The sequence below is a fragment of the Lethenteron reissneri genome, chromosome 4, assembly GCF_015708825.2.
Source record: "Lethenteron reissneri isolate LAM-NWPU_2019-01 chromosome 4, ASM1570882v1, whole genome shotgun sequence".
Lineage (NCBI taxonomy): Eukaryota > Metazoa > Chordata > Hyperoartia > Petromyzontiformes > Petromyzontidae > Lethenteron > Lethenteron reissneri.
Genome location: NC_083782.1, coordinates 5,571,945 through 5,592,015, shown reverse-complemented (window position 1 = coordinate 5,592,015; position 20,071 = coordinate 5,571,945). Strand labels below are relative to the sequence as shown.

The 20,071-nt window shown below is 49.0% G+C and overlaps 1 protein-coding gene across 1 annotated transcript; it reads right to left on the bottom strand.

The window, feature by feature from the left end:
* Nucleotides 1–1,410: 1,410 nt before the first annotated feature.
* UROD (uroporphyrinogen decarboxylase) lies at nucleotides 1,411–19,502 on the bottom strand. Its single transcript, XM_061563606.1, has 10 exons — nucleotides 19,302–19,502; nucleotides 14,417–14,529; nucleotides 11,149–11,228; nucleotides 9,414–9,476; nucleotides 8,670–8,867; nucleotides 7,254–7,415; nucleotides 4,674–4,811; nucleotides 3,891–3,991; nucleotides 3,056–3,122; nucleotides 1,411–2,176 (listed from the first exon to the last, which is right to left on the bottom strand). The coding sequence occupies exons 1-10, from the start codon at nucleotides 19,346–19,348 to the stop codon at nucleotides 2,015–2,017; spliced, it is 1,131 nt and encodes a 376-aa protein (XP_061419590.1). The 5' UTR covers nucleotides 19,349–19,502; the 3' UTR covers nucleotides 1,411–2,014.
* Between the last annotated feature and the right edge of the window lie 569 nt (nucleotides 19,503–20,071).

The window sequence follows — 20,071 nt, the reverse complement described above, 5'->3', positions numbered from 1 at the left end:
AAGGATAAAAAAAAGAGCTATACAGCGCAGTGGGCCTTACCTGGTAAAATAAAACCTTTAATAGTTCAATCATCTCTCTGGGAAATCGATAAAATCGGTACCACCTCGCGGGGAAGTCAACGTCGTCCCTTGGATGGACTCGGCCCCCACTGGAGGAATGTGGAATTTCCACCACTGCCTTTGCAGGGCTGTCGACGGGGGGTGTCTACCCAGCTGTATAATAATAATAATAACCACACACCACGTGTGTGTTTGTTGTCTCAACTGTTGTAAACCACCGAGTTCAATTAGAATTTTGTTGACCAGGTTGAGAACTCTGGAGAGCGAGGATAATTAGCAAGTGACCCTGTGGCATTCATCCGCTGCCAGTAGAGGGGTGACGATTGCTGCTGCGTGTCGAATTCCAATTGAGTAGTTTGCTGTGTGATTTTTGTGGAATACCGTAATACAGTAAAACCTTGGATTGCGAGCATAATTCGTTCTGGAAACGTGTTTTTAATCCAAAGCACTCGTATATCAGTTGTGATCACGTGACGCTCGGCAGACAAAGCGTATACACGCGCTACTCGCATTGCAAGACCTCGCTCGTTTATCAAATTAATATTTATTTTAAAAATTTTGCTCGTCTTGCAAAACACTCGCAGATCAAGTTACTCGCAATCCAAGGTTTTGCTGTGTAATAACCTCTACGGAGACTTGGGTTGCCTCCGAAACGTCGTGATTTTTATTAATTTTATTTTCATTTTTTTTCTACGTGACTTTACCGAAAGAACTAAGAGTATATTATTTCAAAGGGCTGTCCGTAAAAAATAAAACTACACTCACGAGGGATAGTGTGGCAATTCTGGACCCGTACGTGAGCGCATGACGACCTCCTCTTGTGAATGCCGTCACGGGATCATTAACGACCATCGTGAAGTGAAGCAGGCGGTGCTGAGGAGGTCAGCGCTGCCATCCTGGACACGTGTGGAAAAGAGCTTCAGAGCTCGTGATAATTGTTTTTTTACCCTTCTCTCTGGCAACAAAACTGACACCTTTTTACAAGGAGTCATGTTTGCATAGACCGCAATACCTGTAGTCATAATACAAACAAAAGACATAACTCTGATAATGTGCACTGTCCTTGAAGTTGATTGGTCCACACCCAAGACAGCTTTCCTTAGAGCCTAGTCTCACATGGTGTTGGACCAGATGACGCCAAAAGGCGCACAACTCAAAGACAATGCACCATCAGAGTATGGCAAATGAGGTTCCCATAGAGCTTCAGAGCTCATCGGATTCCTCCGGTCTGATTATGGTCATTATACACCGGCGGTATTAACCAGGGCGGCCGCTGGATTCGAACCGCGAACACCCTCTGCAAAAACAGCAAGCGGCGAACGCGGCGAACGCGTAGGCCGTAAACATCTCGCAGCTCTCGCACCAAATTGAGTGCATTTATTTCAATGTCATGGTACAAAGCGGTAGTTATAGAGGGTCCCCCCCGCCCCCCACCTCACCCATTAGAAGTTAATCTCAGGACAACACCACCGCATTGGCGCACCGCCCTCTAGCGCGTTTCGATTGTCAAAAGCAAAACCGGCGTGGTTTTCATCTAGTAGGGGTTTTTTTGGGGGGGGGGGGGGGTTAGATCGCGTAAACATCAACGTGTCGTTAAACCCGCCACCACCGGCCGAAACGTCGTACTCGGAATTGTAAAATGTCGCCGTGGGTTTAACTCTCCAGCACACAAACGGCCAGTGCTGAACTAGTAACGAATTTGCTCCGTTTTGTTTCACGTGACAAACCTTGATTTGATTGGCTGTTTCGGGTGGTGGAGGGTCTAACGACACATTCATATTTTACGTGATCTAACCCACGCGTGGGAGGGCGTGTTCACGTGCGTTCACGTGCGTTCACGTGTTCACACGTGTTCACGCATGCTCACGTGTGTTCACGCGTGTTCACGTGTGGGTGGGCGTGTTCACGCGTGGGTGGGCGTGTTCACGCGCGTTCACGTGTGTTCACGCGGCGTTCACGCGGCGTTGATGCTGCGCGAGTGCTGGTGAACGGCGTCCACGAAGGCTCCCAGGTGCTCGGGCTCCATGTCCGGGTAGATGCCGTGGCCCAGGTTGGCGATGTAGCGACGCGTTCCAAACGCGCGCACCATCTCCCCCGCCAGCTCGCTCAGCCGCTCCTGCACCACGGCGGCGACGGGGGAGAGGGAGGGAGCATGGGGTTAGGGCGTGCGAAGCACGGTGTGACGTCGTGGTTAGGGTGTGACGTAGGGGTGTGACGTCGTGGTTAGGGTGTGACGTCGTGGTAGTGGTGTGTGATGTCATGGTAGTGGTGTGACGTCGTAGTTAGGGTGTGACGTAGGGGTTTGACGATGTGGTAGTGGTGTGATGTCGTGGTTAGGGTGTGACGCTGTGGTAGGGGTGTGACGCTGTGGTAGTGGTGTGACGTCATGGTAGGGGTGTGACGCTGTGGTAGGGGTGTGACGCTGTGGTAGTGGTGTGACGTCATGGTAGGGGTGTGACGTTATGGTAGGGGTATGACGCTGTGGTAGTGGTGTGACACTGTGGTAGTAGTATGACGTCATGGTAGGGGTGTGACGTTGTGGTAGGGGTGTGACGTGGTAGTGGTGTGACATCATGGTAGGGGTGTGATGCTGTGGTAGTGGTGTGACGTGGTAGTGGTGTGACATCATGGTTGTGTTTTGACGTCATGGTCGTGGTGTGACGTCATGGTAGGGGTGTGAAGTCATGGTAGTGGTGTGACATCATGGTAGTGGTGTGATGCTGTGGTCGGGTGTGACGCTGTGATCGGGGTGTGACACTATGGTAGCGGTGTGACGTCATGGTAGTGGTGTGACGTCATGGTAGTGGTGTGACGTGGTAGGGGTGTGACGTGGTAGCGGTGTGATGCTGTGGTAGTGGTGTGACATCATGGTAGTGGTGTGACGTCATGGTAGCGGTGTGACGCTATGGTAGTGGTGTGCTTGTGACTGTTATCGAAAGGAAGTTTCAAAGCCGCCAGGTGAATGCTGCCAGTGTCACTGGCTCGGGAGTGGAACCTTGGGCGAGTAGAGTGCGCAGGGATCCAGATTTCCCTGCAACGTCACCTCGTCTCCCGTCTGCTGCCTGCAGGACCAAATCGACAATACCACAGCGCCGTCGTTAGCCACTGCTGGATGAATCGCCTCCCCAACGGCGTCGCCACCACTCACGGTCCGGCAACGCCACGGCCTACGCAGCGCCACCTGCAACGCGATCCTCAACGCGTCGCTCCGTCTCCACGGTGGACGTGCTCTGGGACGTTAAGTCTCGACCACGGGGCATCATCCCATCCCTTCTAACGATGTGTCCTGCCCCAGCCCACTGACTTCTTAATCAATAATTTTAATGTTTATGAGAGCGGTATCAATGATGACGATGATGATGATGATGAAGGCGGCGATGATTATGATGATGAATTGACCCACACAGAGACCCCACAGATTCACACAGAGACCCATAGGCTCAGGCAGAGACCCATAGACTCACACAAATACCCACAGACTCACACAGAGACCCATAGACTCACACAGAGACCCATAGACTCACACAGAGACCCATAGACTCACACAGAGACCCATAGACTCACACAGAGACCCACAGTCTCACGCAGAGACCCATATGCTCAGGCAGAGACCCATAGACTCACGCAGAGATCCATAGACTCACGCAGAGCCCTGTAGTCTCACATAGAGACCCATAGATTCACACAGAGACCTATAGATAGACAGAATCCTACAGATCTGCCCAACCAGTCTCCCACCATCTGCTCTCCAATGCCCGTCTGTCTCTTGTTGATCAACGATGGTGATGATGGTAGCGGTGACGACGATGCCGCTATTGTATTGTCCTCACCGTGCCAGCTTGGGGCTGACGGTCCAGTCCAGGCCGACCACCTCGTAGCCGGAGTTGGCGAGATCCTTGAGCGCGAAGTGTCCGTCCTTCGCAAACACGATCTGCGAGATGAAGGGACCGGGAAGGGGCATGCAAATAGCGGTGAGTCATAATTTGGGGGGGGGGGGGGTGGGGGGCAATGGATTTAGAGTTCACGTCGTCGCACCCCCCTCCACTGCCCCCCCCTCCGTCGCCCCCCCCCCACTCCCGAGGAAGTTAATGATCTAACCAGCAATGACCAAATTCAGCTGGCGAGCTCCAACTCATGAGTGGGTGGGTGAGTGGGTACGTGAGTGGGTGAGTGCATGCGTGGGTACGTGAGCGGGTGAGTGAGTGGGTGGGTGCGTGGGTGCGTGAGTGGGTACGTGAGCGGGTGAGTGAGCGGGTGAATGAGCGGGTGGGTGGGTGCGTGGGTGGGTAGGTAAGTGTGTGTGTGAGTGGGTGGGTGTGTTGTTTTGACCTGCAGTGTGGTGCTGGTTGAACAGTGTGCAGGATGAGACGAGACAGTCAGTGTCTGGCAGAGACCTCAACACAGGTGGAGGAATCAACGAATGACATTCACGGGAACAGTGACCATGAAAGTCACGGTACAGAGCGATAAGGAGGCAACTGACTGCCAGTGAGTGATTGACTGCAGTACATTAAAAACAATTACGTTATGAATCAGATGTAAATTAGTCAGTAAGTTCAATCCTCTTTAGAACGAAACGATGATGACGAGTATGACAACGATGGCGTCGTTACCATGGGGACGAGCTCGAGGCCCGCGTCACGCAGGCCCTGCTTGACGCGCGTGGCGATCTCCCGCAGGTACGGCAGCGAAAACTCGGAGAACTGAGCCGGGCCCAGGCAGCCGGCGTGAGACTCAAACACCTGCAGAGCCTGCGCACAGACAGACAAAGATCCCCCCCACCCGACCGTGTAGCCTTCACAGACCGTTGGGGCAAGTGCTGTTAGCGAGTAGGACGTATGAAGGCCGGCACGTCGCACGAGAGAGTGGTGTAGTCAGTACCACGCCAGCCGCCTCCCCAGTGTTGATGTTCACACAACGCACCGGGCCCCTGATGATGATTGTTTAGGGGCGCTTGATAAATTGAAATTATTGTTATACTTATTCTTAGGTTTTTTCGGTAAAGTCACGTAGGTAAAAAATTTAAATTAATAAAAGTAAAATAAAAATAAAATAAAAATCACGACGTTTCGGAGGCAACACAAGCTTCCGTCTTCAGGTGGAACCGTCACAGCACGCTTGCTGTATCAAGTAAATGAGAGATTCCAAGAGATACTACCCCGTATATATACTGGTTGAGGGGGGGAGATGGGCCAGGACAGGCCCCCTTTTTATTATTATGGTAAGGTGCGGCTTGAGACTACGGCAAGTCTACATAACATTGTTATACTCATCGCTGGGTGCGTAGAATCGTGCGCTAGCCACTACACTACCGCTCCCCGCTCCCCACACTAGCGCTACTCTTACACTGATAAGAGTAACCATGACGACTGATTCAATGAGGACTATTTTGTGAGTTCACTCACAATGCCACGAGTTCACAATCTCGGCTTGACAGTCGACCCAAGAGCCGATAGAATGGGTGCCGCTTTGTGGCAAGTCGACAGCGACGGTCCTGTGACGCGACCAGTCCCTGGCCATGGGAACGTGGAATTTCTGACACTCGATGAGGGCCGCCGCATTTGAACGTGAAGGAGCGGTGTTTGACGCTCGTCCGAGCGGGCAGACGCTCGGATTGTTTTAAACCGTGAGGATCATCCTAAGAGCGACAATTATCAGCTAACGAAGAAGCTTTATTGTTAACGGGCCGATGACAGATTAATGGCGGGCACAGAATAAACGGTGTCTTCGTTAGGAGCGCCCGTAATTACCTTGCGACGCCTCCTCCTCCCTCCTCCCCCCCCTCTCACCACCTTGCCTCCCTCTCTCGCCCAAAGTATTCGCCAAAAGGGCCAATTTATTTTAAGGATTTCCCGAAGCGTTCCAGTTATAGCGTTCAGCTGACGGAAGGAAACACCGTTTTTGCGGGAAACACGATGAACATGGTGATGGCGGATAATGCTGCTGTGGATCCAACGACGATTGGGGCGGATGACCGAGTGTGAAAAGGTTACAGTCAAAGTGACCTCCTGCTCAAATGACCATTGAGGGAGGTGGAAATTCCATATTCCTATGGCAATGGTGAAGTCTATCCATAGGAGCACCACTTACTTTCATACAGAGTGGTACCTATTTAATCGACACTGGAGGGATGATGGGCCGAGTCAAGGAGCCTCCACGTGCTGAATTCACATTCAGGTCATGAAGAAGCTGCCAGCACGCAGAGCGAAACGTCGGACGTCGTGCCAAACAGCAGATGGTTCGCGACCCGCACACACGGCTAAGGAGCCATCTGTAGTAATCGCATCCCAGATCCCAAATTCTACGGGCGGGCCAAAACACTCTCTCACCCTCGAGAGCAGTGGTTCTTCTTAAAACCTGGGGAGCACGCACCCCCCGGGAGTGTGAGATGCCCTTTCTGGGGGTCCGGGACATGGCCAGATTTTTTTAGAAGGTAAATCATCGAAACACAAATTGCGCACGGGCACGTAAGTAACTACTTTGTTTCGTCAAAGACTATGTATTTAACATTACATATTTTTTTTACGATTGAGAACCAAAGGGTCGCAAGGCTGCAGTAACGTTTAAGAACCACTGCTCTAGCGGGCATCTAGCCTACTCTCTCACAATTGGAGTGCCGCTTGAAAACCTGCACGGTAGAAACACGGTCGGTGACAAATCGTCACAAACAGTGCCTTTTACCCCCCTTTTCAATATTTATTTTACGTCAATCTTCCCGGAGCGGGGGGGGGCTTTGCACATGTCTGTGGAGTGTATGTGTGTATGTCTGTATGTTGAACTTCTTTTGCACCGTACGTAGCCAACCGTGCTAATTGGAGGTGCGGTGGTGGTGGCGCAGTGCTGCGAACCCGGCAATCGGAGTTCAATTCCCGCTCACGGCCACCAACACCGATGACAATTGTCTGAACTGCTCCTGGGCCTTCCCTAGGTCGATTCGGCATCAAATGAGTGCCTGGTGCAATGTGTAAACATCACCACTTGGAAGACAAAGGCGGCCGGGCGTGGTGCCGAACACACCACCCCGTCGTGTGCCGTGCCGGCCTTTATCGGTGCGCGCTAACAGCACTTGCCCCAACTGTCCGTTATGGCTATACGGGGGATCCACGTCTTTGGTGGTGGTGGTGGTAACGATGGTGATGTGGTGAGGTGGGGGGTTGGGGGGGTTAGGGATGCGGGGGTAGGGGGGGCAGCACCTGTGCCCCGGCGGCCACCTGGCCCACCAGGTACTCGACGATGACGCAGGTGAGCGACGAGAGGAGGCGGTGGCTCGCCTCCGGGTGCTGGTAGAGCCACCGCTTAGCTCGCGACTGCGTGGGGGAGCCTCCGCCCTCGATCATGTACGTCATCAGCGTCCACTGCGAAAAGGGGAAGACTTCACTCAACATTTTGGGGGATCCTTGAGCCTTGGGCCCAAAAATGGTTATCGGTACGATTCAGGGTGGCAATTTCTACCGATGATTTTCCGAATTTTTTTATCTCTGGATCATAAAAACACGTGATGGCAAGGTCACCGTGGTAGCATTGAGAGAGTTCTCATTAAAGATGGGTACCGCAAGAGAGGGAATATTTTTCGATTTAAAGCTTTCGTGACTGCAGGGATTCATATTCTTGGTTCTTTCGGTAAAGTCACGTAGAAGGGAAACAATAAAATAATAAAACTATAACAATTCTCACGACTGTTTCGATTGCAACACAAGCAATCATCATCAGGTATGAAAACTACAGCAAGAAAATTGAAAAAAAGTGCCGGTTTTTTTCTAATTTTCTTGCTGAGGTTTTCACACCTGATGATGATTGCTTGTGTTGCAATCGAAACGTCGTGAGAATTTTGTTTTGTTTTATTTTTATTATTCCCTTCTACTTGACTTTACAGAGGGAATATTGTTTAGGAAAATAAAACTAATGTGATCTGACACGTATGTAGTACGTACGTATGTGTGCTGAACTTCTTTCGCACCGTACATAGCGAAGCGTGCTAATCGAAGTTGCGGGATATGAAAATAAATAGCGAGTGCGTCTGTCGCAGTGGTTTCCTGCTCAGGTGAGCAATGAAGCGTTTGTGCTCATCTCCCGTTTACAGCCCTGCCAGGGCCAGGAGTGGAAATTCCACGTTCCTAGAGTCAGGGCGAGTCCCTCCATAGGACAACCATTCCCGACTTCCACACAAAACTGGTACTAGTTTTATCGGGCCCAGCGGCATGATGGACCGAGTCAACTCCACAACCGCTATTTGAACTCTTGCCTCCGAGTCACCTTGACGGATATACAACGTACCCGTACGTGCGCGCGTTTATCGTGTACCCGTGCATCCCACACGCGTTGCGCACAGCATGGGAAACACGCACACGCGTTGCGCACAGCATGGGAAACACGCACACGCGTTGCGCACAGCAACGTGTGTGCGTGTTTCCCATGCTGTGCGTCGGAGGTGTAATTTACACATTTCCGTGCCCGGTTCCCCGTATTCTTCCTAACCAACAACTATATACGGGGATAACGGTGAGGGTGTTGACTGTGTCTGATTGGACACTGAAGTCGAGACCCTGCGACGAGAAGGGGGGGGGGGACGGGGGGGCGGAAGTGGATGGCGGGGGGGGGGCGTTACGCACGGGGGCCCCGGAGAAGCCGATGAGGGGCACGCGGCCCTCCAGGCGGTGCCGCGTGAGCGTGATCGCGCGGAACACGTAGCCCAGGTGCTGCTGCACGTCCACGTGCTCGCGGAGACGCGACAGCTCGGCGGGGTCGGCCAGCGGCTGCGGGAAGGTGGGGCCCTTCCCCGGGGTCATCACCACCTCCATGCCCATCGCCTGGCACACGCGCCGACAGCGCCCTCGTCACACACGCAGCGCTCGCCACAGACGAACCGCGATACAACTCGCTGGACACTCCGGTCATCCTCGCAGCAGCAGCATCAGCAGCAGCAGCGGCTTTTGACGAGCCGGCGAACAAAGACAGTGGTAACCGCATCGCGAGCTTTGAGGTGCGCTTCTGCGGCCGTCTGGAATGCTCTTCCTTCCGATACTAGGAAGCCACCGGAGCTATGCACTTTTAAATATAGATTGAAAACGAATTTCTTTACAATTGCGTTGTGTTTGGTTTGTTGTCTTTCCCCCGCACCTCCGATTAGCACGGTTGGCCACGTACGGTGCGAAAGAAGTTTAAAGACATAGAATGCGCAATACGCAGCAGCCTGTAACACCTGTTGTTGTTTTGTTTAACGCTAGGCAAGCACTCATCAAAAGCGCTACCCAGGCTACAACCAGCTTAGCTGCCCAGATCCGATTGGGTTTTGGCGACTCGGATCGTAGGCGTGGGGCGGCGAGATCGCCGTCGTCATTCGCGCGACCTCTGACCTGCGGCACCACCAAGATGTCGGAGAAGATGATGGCGGCGTCGAGCGCAAATCTCTGGATCGGCTGCGGAAACAAAGAATAAAAATGAACGGAACCAAAGCGCGCGAGGTCTCCTTCATCGTAACCGGCAAACGCGCTCTATCTCCTGCTGGATGGGGTCTTCCCTAGACCGCTGCCACCATCTCCGGCCCCCACCCCATGTTTGTCGACCCATACGGTTTACCCCGTATTCTTGTACAGGGAAATTGAGTTTTCAGGTCTATACGGCGTGCAGCCGTTTCAATACGGGCTAATTAAAACGTTTTCTATTTGTGTATCTCCCTTGTGATGGGACTTTGCAGGATGAACGTTGAGATTTATAAGGGGCACGGGGTAACCAATAAGGTCTGAATTGGTCTGTGATAAGGTGGGGCACTGGATAAGGGGTTGACAGGGATGCCACCCCCACCGTGGTCTCGTGCTGCAACGGTTCGTCGAGCGCACGTGCTACTCGCCAATACACGCGTGGAATCGTGCACCGAGGAGGCGATTATTCCCGGTCCGTAGAGGACTCGTGAAGGCCGCTACCACAGCGGTGTGATGGCGGGCAGCGCACTGCACCTGCAATCCAGGGTACGCCGCTTTCGATTCCATCTCCTGGCGCGGCTGGTTGAAACGATGGCGGGCGTTTTTGTAATCTATCTTGCCTCCCACTCACCAACTCGCCACCACTGTCCACACAGCTGTACAAATGTGTACACCACGGTGGGGTACAGTGTGGGTTACTCACACCTCTTTTTATTTTAGCTCCTTGTCCTTCCCCTGTACCTCCGATTAACACAGTTGGCTACGTACGGCGCGAAAGAAGTTCAACAACAACCGCCATTTTCCACTAAGTGGCAGTAACGTCACCACGACGCTTGTGCCAGGCCATGTGCACCTTGAGGCCAAGTGAAGTGTCGAATGCCCGCTGGTAGGAGGTCACGGGGCAGACCCAGGTGCCACGGGTCGACTGACATGCGTCTGGCCAGCATGGGAATAGAAGTCCAAAATTACGCTCTCGAGGGGCTCTGTCTTGAGGTGGCTATAGTTTGAGGCCCTTCCGGTAGCAGTGGCATGAGCAAGCAATTGCAGGGCTGCGCCTTTACCATTCACTTACACTCAAATGCACTGAACGCGAACGTAAACACCTGCATCCACCTTCTACACGTGCCACGAGGACGAACGGATTTTGATTTATTCGTAGCGGCCGTGTGATCGAGCGAGACGGGCCAAAACTTCTCCCTCTTGTCTTCTTGGTTCTTTCGGTAAAGTCACGTAGAATTGAAATAATAAAATAATAAAAATAAAACATAATAAAATAATTCTTACGACGTTTCGGCCACAACGCAAGCAGCCGTCCTCAGGTGAAGAACAGGTCTGTCGAGAAGACAGCATCTGAATGACATACCCCAGGCTTGGAGCGTCTGTGTCATTCAGACTCTGTCTTCTCGACAGACCTGTTCTTCACCTGAGGACGGCTGCTTGCGTTGTGGCCGAAACGTCGTGAGAATTATTTTATTATGTTTTATTTTTAGTATTTTATTACTTCCATTCTATGTGACTTTACCGAAAGAACCAAGAAGATGAATCCCTGCAGTCACGAAAGCTTTCAATCGAAATTTTCTCCCTCTTGTGTTTGTTGTTGTTGTTGTTGTTTGTTGTTGTTAACAACGCATTCATCGCGTTGCCCCGCCGCCGTTGCCGATGTGTTCACCTGCAGAGTCAGCTTGCAGCAGAGCTCGGGGTTCCGACACGTCTCGAAGAAGTCTTGCCCGGCCCGCGTCTCGCGGAATTCTGGAAGAGGCAAGCGGCAACATTAATGGGTTGAATATTAACCATTATATTAATGATCATATTGCGCAGATTCTAAACTGAAACAATACCATTTTGTATTTCACCTTAAACGCCACTGAGCTATGTAGCTCTTTTTCAGAAGTGACCTGGCTATCACAAATGATAGATCAACGAAGCGGCTTATCGTGTGGAAATCTATAGCGACCAAATACTCTAAACGCGTGTTTATAAACGTGGAGGGAAAAACTGGAGGACCAGGAGAAAAAATACACGTGACCACGGCGAGAATATGGAAATTCCAATTATACAGGCGTCAGGGTCAGGATCGAACCCATGACTTCGTGGATACCAGGCGAGGTGGTTAACATATTGCCACCGTTGCACCCAGATGTCCTTCCGCGGCCGTCAGGAACGCTCTTCTGATATCAGGAAGCCACTGGAGCGACACACTTTTAAATCATCATCTAGAATGAAAACTCATTTATTGAGAACTGCTCTTTGTGTTTAGTTTGTTGTCCTTCCCCCGCACCTCCAATTAGCGCGGTTGGCTATGTACAGTATGAAAGAATGTCAACATACATACGAAAATGTAGAGACACAGAATGGAATTATGCTTTGATATACTTTTATTTATGGTACTCCACAGTAACGAATAATGAGACTCCCCACTCTGTGCGGGTCGTGGGGGCTGGTTGACCATACTTCACCGCCCTGGTCAGTGCGGGTTGGTAAAGCTGGGGAAGCATAGGCGCCGGAGGGTAGTGCAGTACAATAAATGATATTGCCGCTCTTGCCGCCTTCCGCTGACACCGTAGCCCCGCGGGATCCTGGGGCACCTGTTTTATGCATTTGTAGTCGCCCATCCAAGCATTGTGCAGCCTCAACCCTGCTCAGCGTTGGACAGCTGCTGAGATCGGGCGCGTCGCGGGTGATTTGATCACAGGCAAGTGACCAATTAGGCAGTGGTGTCGGATAGACAAAGGATCAACTCGGATACAGACTATTTATTTATTTATTACTGGAGGAGGAATCCGATGAGCTATGAAGCTCTTTTGCACGGATGTCCAGTAGGGGCACGGGGTCAGAACGTCAAAAAAAGAAAAACAATACAGAACACAAAAGGAGTGCAAAGTCTAGGAAAGGTAACCAAATGACTTAAAACTGATATGGTGAGGCAGATTCTGTGTTAATGCCTCGGAGTGGAAATAAGATTTCAATAAACCCACAGGAACAGTACGAATTACATAAGCCCAAGATGTACAGCCAAGATGTACAGCTAGATGATGTAACCGCCTGCTTGACTGCAAAGTGCGCTCCTGTGAATGCACAGGCGGGACGTATTCAACGGACAGTTGCACGGCCTCAGATGTACAGGTTTGAGATGCGTTCAAGACGTGGGTAATCATTGGTAGAATGGTGAAGTGGATTTTTTTTTTTACTTGGGCAGAGTGTGCCGACCACTTTAGGGTCTCTCGGATGCCACGGTGGCAAAATGTTAACTACCTCGTGCGGAGAGACGGATGGTGGATGAAGGAGGCGAATTTGTCCGCTTATCTCGAACGCTCGGGTTCTGCTCTCAACGACGGCGCCGGTGGTTGATGATTTGAGACGGGACGGATAGCGACGGTGGTCTGTGTACTGCGTGGGTGCCACGGTGGCTAGGAGATGTCCACTACCTCGCCTGGTATACAGCAGGTCGTGGGTTCGATCCAGACCCTGACGCCTGCTGTGTATTTGGAGTTTGCGTGTCTCTCTCTCATCATCATCATCACGGTGGCTAGGAGATGTTAACTACCTCGACTGGTCTACAGCAGGTCGGGGGTTCGATCTTGACCCTGACGCCTGCTGCTGTATATTTGGAGTTTGCGTGTCTCTCTCCCCGTGGTCGCGTGGATTTTTCTCCAGGTCCTCAAGTTTTTCCCTCCATGTTTTAGAAACATACGTTTAGAGTATTTGGCTGCTATACATTTCCACGTGCGGTGCCACTCGGTTGAGCTATCATTTGTGGCCAGGTCGCTTCTGAAAACAAGCTATAGAGCTCAGTAGGCCCTACCTGGTTAAATAGTGACTTAAAGCTTTCGTGACTGCAGGAATTCATATTCTTTGGGTCTTTCGGTAAAGTCATGTAGATTCCAAAAAAAATAACAAAACACTAAAAACTATGAGACGTTTCGATCGCAACACAAGCAGCCGTCTTTTCCTGAAGACGACCGCTTGTGTTGCGTTCGAAACGTCGTAGTTTTTTGTTTGTTATTTTCTTTCAACCTAACTACGTGACTTTACCGAAAGACCCAATTAATATGGTTAAATAGTTTTAAATAGTGTGTCCACCTCTCTCGATAAGAGACAGAAACGTTCTTGAGATACCGCGGTGGTGTCGGACGTACGCGGGATAACCGCGCCATTTCCTCCTCGCTGGGATGGTGGTGATGACACATTCAGTTCTGTGTGTGTGTGTCAATCCATCGACTTCTTCTATAAATGAGCCACTCTTTCCTAAATCGTAGATAATTAGCATCACAATGACAACCCGTGTTTATTAGAGATGGTTTTGAAATTATGATCGTGATGTTGGCTAATTGGTGGAACTGCCCTAATTTAAAATGACAGTATTCATAATGATAAAATAAAATTATTGCGAAAGGCATTGGTGTGTTTTTTTTGAAGACTCAACCAGACAGGAATTTCATAACAAGGGTGACTGATTGTCTGCTAAATTTAATAGAAAATAATTATCGGTGTTCTGTCAAGCCACAGTCGACCATACTTCACCAAGGCTGGTCGGCGCAGGTTGGTGAAGGGCTAGAGGAAGGACCAGGACCGATTCAGTGAACACCACTCGCTGCTCATGTTGGCCAGGAATCGAACTCAGGTCACCGGATGGATAGCGCAGTGCGCTAACCAATGTGGCAGTCGCTCCGCAGCTTGTCTTTGAGATTTGTCATTATAAAACTCAGAAGATATTCGGTGAAAAATTTAAGCCCCTGTATAAATGTGGTCAAAGCGTGTATACGTGGGTATGTACTCCATTTTTCCCAGCGAACCCGGAAAATATTTCCACGCCCGGCACAACGCATCGAGCGTACCTGTCGCTACGGCTGTGGCTGCGAGTTCCGTGCAACCTATTCCACAGTCTAGCAGCGAGCCGGAGAAAACATATTTATTGAGAAATGAAGCATTGAACGCACCTGGAAGGTACCTCCCCGCTTGCCGCATGCACCACACGGGCACGAAGTCCGTCTGCTCTCCACGCGCCGCCTTCAGGAACGCGTCATTCTTCAGTTCCGGGAACTTGGCCGGTCTGCCGGGGAAACGCGACAACCGCAGCGGGATTTACCATTTGCGCTTCTCGTTTACACGGCGGCGAGATGTTAGCTACCTCGTCTGGCATACAGGAGGTCGTGGGTTCGATCCCGACTCTGACAACGCCTGTATATTTGGAGTTTGCGTGTCTCTCTCCCCGTGATCACGTGGATTTGTTCTCCGGGTTCTCCCTCCACATTTAGAATCAACACGCGTTTAGAGTATTTGGCTGACATACACTTCCAAGTGATAAGCCACTTCGTTGAGCTATCATTTGTGATCGCCAGGTCACTTCTGAAAAAAATCCACATAGCTCAGTGGGCCTTACCTGGTAAAATATATTTTTTATAGTTTAGTTTAGAAACGCGTCTTCCGCGGGCAAGTCACAGAGGCAGAAGCAGACAGAGCGCAAATAGGTGGCTAAATTATCACGAAAATTGTCACACGAACCTAAGGGGTAAAGACACAGCCCTGCAATTACTTGTTCCAGCCAGTTGGTCAAGGGCTTCTACTATAGGGAGCTCTAGAGAGCGCCCCTCTGCAGCAGTGATTCTAAAAGTGTGGACCCCACACCACCAGGTGGTCCATGACGGTCCTCCAGGTGGTCCGCGGGGCTGTGATGCAAACGCAGGTTGACCCGGACAATAATAACAACGTTTATACACCTTTTGTTTTTGATATTCATTAATATTTTACTGATATTTCATTTAAAAAAATGGATTTAGGTAAACTACCGTCATTAAACTGCCCTAACCCTAAAATTGAAATGACAACTTCATCGGTAAACAAAACCGTATAGCTGCGTAAAAAATAAATCCGGTCAAATTAATAATATTTCATTACTGGTATTTATAGAGATAAGTGAATGCATTTTGTCACCAGGGGTGAGGGGGCTCGGGGGTCCGTAGAAATGTTTGCATCGGCTGAGTGCTACGCGGGCCAAACAAGTTTGAGAAACACCGCCCTAGATGGTAATTTTCGACTCCTATTCCACACCGGCCAAACTTTTTGTAAAAGGTGGGCAGTTCCCACACTTGACTCCACCACATGCACCTTCTTCTTGGTTTTTTCGGTAAAGTCACGTAGAATGGAAATAATAAAATAATAAAAAGAAAACATTATAAAACAATATTTTAATTATTTTTTTCCATTCTACGTGACTTTACCGAAAGAACCAAGAAGATGAATCCCTGCAGTCACGAAAGCTTTAAATCGAAATTTAACCGCCACATGCACCTTGCTGATTGACTCTGGTCTCCCCATTTATACTGCTGGGTGGACAGAGGCGGAGGGGGGGGGTGATTAAATAAAATATCTGCCTATTGTTTCAAATGCCACGCCGGGAGATTGAACCACCGACCTCTGGATTGGAAGTCACACCAGTGTGCTAACCACTACAACACAGCAGCATCCCCTTGCAGGGATTATTATTACCCATAATGGACTTACAAGTTGATGTTATGCTAGTTCCCGCTTCATATTCTCATTATAAAGCTATCACTCATTCCCCATGCATTAATTCCATTCGTCATCATTTACTGTCATCAATTTCACTTTTACCGAATTCACGCACCATCACAGATTATTTCCCCCATTGCTTCCTCTCATCTAATTCATTCACCTCATCTCCACCGTTACATTCACACACGTTGTGCCGTTGCTAATGCTTTGTAAAACGCCGCGGTTAAGGCGTTATAAAATTCCGTTAAGATGCTCTACGAATTAATAAATACTATTCTTGGTACTTTCGGTAAAGTCACGTAGAAGGGAAAAAAAAAATAAGTATTCTATTTTATTTTATAAAAAAGAAGTATTCTATTTTATTTTATTATTTTACTTCTTTTTTATAAAATAAAATAGAATACTTCTTTTTTATTATTTCCCTTCTACGTGACTTTACCGAAAGAACCAATAATATGAATCCCTGCAGTAACAAAAGCTTTCAATCGAAATTTAATAAGTACTGTTTATTTGACTAATGGTTTTAGAAAGGTAAATAGATGGATCCCTAAAATTATTTGCGACTCGCAATGTGAATCAGGGCAGCGATGGCGCAGTGAAGATGGCCAGGGGCTTCGGCGGAAAGTCTTGGTTGCTGTAGCTGAGGAGTTGCGTGGAGGAGAGTAGAGTGAGATTGAGAGAGATAGGAGAGCATGTGGATGGAAGCAGAGAGAGAGAGAGATGAGCGAAAGCTAGTAGAGTGCACAAGAGAGGAGTAGAGCGCAATGAGAGGGGACACGTAAGAGCGTGTGAAGAGGGGGAGTGAGACGAGACGGAAGAGGTCGGCAGGAGTTGGTGGAGGATCTTCAAGACGGTCAGTGCAAACGATGGTGTACAATGGAAGTTTTCTGGTTCAATTAACGCAACTTGCAGGCATGCCCTCCCGTGTATCTCATCTTGCAGCCAGGAGCAGGGCCGCTTGTGCTGTCTTGCCCAAACAAGTCGAGTCTTGCTACATGCGATCGACCGTGTTGTGTAACTGTCAGTTGGTGAATATGTTGCACAAGCAGATTTTTTTTTTTATAATATGGGAAAAAAAACCTTATCTCTATAGGACTGAGGCCGGGGAGCCTCTGTGCATCGTATGATGAATCGTGGAAGGTTTTTTGTTTGTTAATAATGGCTAGTTTAATTATGTGATGTTACTGAACACATCTAGAAGGCAAAGATCCCCCGTATAGCTTCTTACATGCTCTTGGGACAAGTGCTGGTAGCGAGCACCTATTAAGGCCGCCACAGCATGCAAGGCGTTGGGGTGACCAGCACCATGCCCGGACGCCTTTGTCTCCCCAGTGCTGATGTTTACACACTGCCCCAGGTCCTCATTTAATGCCGTGTCTACCGGTTCAGATATTCGTCACCGATGTTGGCTGCGAGTGGGAATTTAATTTTGGTTGCCAGGTTCGTAGCGCAGTGTGCGCTAACCACAGCGCCACCGCTCCCCACTGAACACATTCACACACTTGCAAACGTGCACATCCTAAGTCTGTAACGTATGCAAAGTTACATAAATTCAAAATCTGTTTTATGTTTTTACAAAAAAAATCAACATTGTGTATTTTGCAAACACAAAGGGACACTTTATTTTGCCGATTTTATATATTCAGAATGTTCTTACATTTTCACAAAATAACATGAACTAGTTAAAACATTTTTTTTTTTAGTGTGAATAGTTTGCCAATGTTTGATGCGATAACAGATTAGTTGAAGCTGACATTGAAAAAATAAAATCGGCATCACAATGTCCACCACCACCACCGTCATTATTATTCCCGTACGGGACATATGCTCTGTGATGACAAACCTCGAGATATTAAACGGGACTTGCACTTTGAATCTTACAAGATGATTTAATTGGGTTTAAAGCTTTCGTGACTGCAGGGATTCATCTTCTTGGTTCTTTCGGTAAAGTCACGTAGAAGGAAGACGGCTGCTTGCGTTGTGGCCGAAACGTCGTGAGAATTATTTTATTATGTTTTATTTTTATTATTTTATTATTTTCCTTCTACGTGACTTTACCGAAAGAACCAAGAAGATGATTTAATTACTTACAGACTGGATTATTCAAATCAATACCCCACCTCTCCGTTCAAAGACACGTTTAGCCTCAACGGGTTCGTGTCAATGTTAGAGCCCTCGAATGTGTGCTGGTTAGGGTGGGGGGAGGGGGTGTTATTTGACCATACTTCACCACGCTGGTCACTGCAGGTTGGTAAAGGCGTGGGGGCAGATATTGTAGTGATTGTGCCGCACTAGGTAGAGACCTGTCCAGCGCGTGGCCCCCGTAGCCTATAGCACCTTGGTATGCATTGGGGGTCACCTATCCCAGCACCATCCAGGGTCAACTTTTAAGCTGTCGGGGTGATCGGGGTGGGGGGCAATTCACAGACGCACCCTACTATATCGATTTAAATACACATTTTTACAAGTCCGTAACTTTACTCTTTGGTTCTTTCGGTAAAGTCACGTAGGTATAAAATAAAATAATTTAAAATAACTTATTTTATTTTTTACCGAAAGAACCAAAGAAAGCTTCAAATCTAGATTAAGACCGTAACTGGTAACACAAATCAACAAAAATAGGGAATTGCCTTTTGTTTGACAAAGCTGTTTAGAGCAAATCATTATTAACAACAACAAATAACACGCACAAGCGTGTCAGTGTCACCGTGACACCGGCGAGACGCCGGCCGCCTACACGGCGAGGTCAGCCGGGTAGGAGCATCTAGCCGAGACCGGTGTGTACTCCAATCGCTAGGCCTCAACGTGTCGTAATAGCACGCGGCTTAATTCTCACTTTTATTTCTCCACAAATGCAACGACCATTATACATTTACGAGTCATCCTTAAGTTAAACACTCGAGGCACCTGCAAATTGCCGTAAAAAAGCAGCGTCATGATGACTCTGCACGTAGCTTGCACCATCACACGTGTTTACATTAACACGTTGCGTCCAGCTCCCAACGCGAACACAGTGAAACACTGCGCTGTGTGCAAGTTCAAGCGGCCTGACGCTTAACATCATTTACACTCACACACGCCCAAGTATGTAATTGTGCACTATGTGCGTGCGTTAGTGCGGACACATCTATAAGGAGTGTGCACGTGCAGTCACGGCGGACACGGTCAAGAGACACGTCCACCGCGGAGACGGAGCGAGCGACTTGAACAATGAGCCAAGCAGCAACAACAACAGCAGCAGCTGTTACATCGAGGGGGATCGTCCCTTTAATCCAGCAGTGGATAGAGCACGGAGGGAGCGCTACTCACAGGACGTTGTTGGACTCCATGCCGCTCGTCTGCTGCGATTGCGACATCGCAGGGGAGGGCGTGACGCTTGTTTGACTCTGACTCTCACGTCGTTCTCTCACTCTCTATACAATCTCATCTCTCTTCTCTCCCTCTTATCATTCTCTCACTCTCTATACAATCTCTCTCATCTCATCATTCTCTCACGTCGCTCTCTCTCTAACTCATCACTCTACAATATCTCTCTCATCTCTCTCATCTGTCTTTTTTATGTGCATTGGTACATTTATTTCTGGAGAACAAAAAAGTCAGTTACAAAATGTCACAAAATCTGGTAGAGTAAACAAGATTTGCTTTTTGCGATGTCAACTTTAGTGTGCTAATTTATGTTAATTTATTCACAAAGTGGACGTCAAAAGCAGCAGGAAAATGTTTTTGATTGACAAATATGTCACACACTCAACATGACAAGTTCCGATACTGTCGAAAAAAGTTCGCATTGAGCACACACAAACACCACACGACTCTGTTAACAGCTCTTGGGCATCTCACATTCGTATGATGTCCCACACTTCGTTATACTTGGGACCTGGACTGCTGCAAATTCATCGAATGTGTGAAAATAACTGTTCAGCAAAGCTATGGTTAAGATGAGAATCACTCGACCCACTGACACTGACATGCAGACGAGATGCATTTATGATGAACACAGCCAAAAACAATTTCTGAAGAAAACACGGACTCGTCTGGATTGAAAAGTCCTTTACAAAGACAACGCTTCGAAAGTTTGT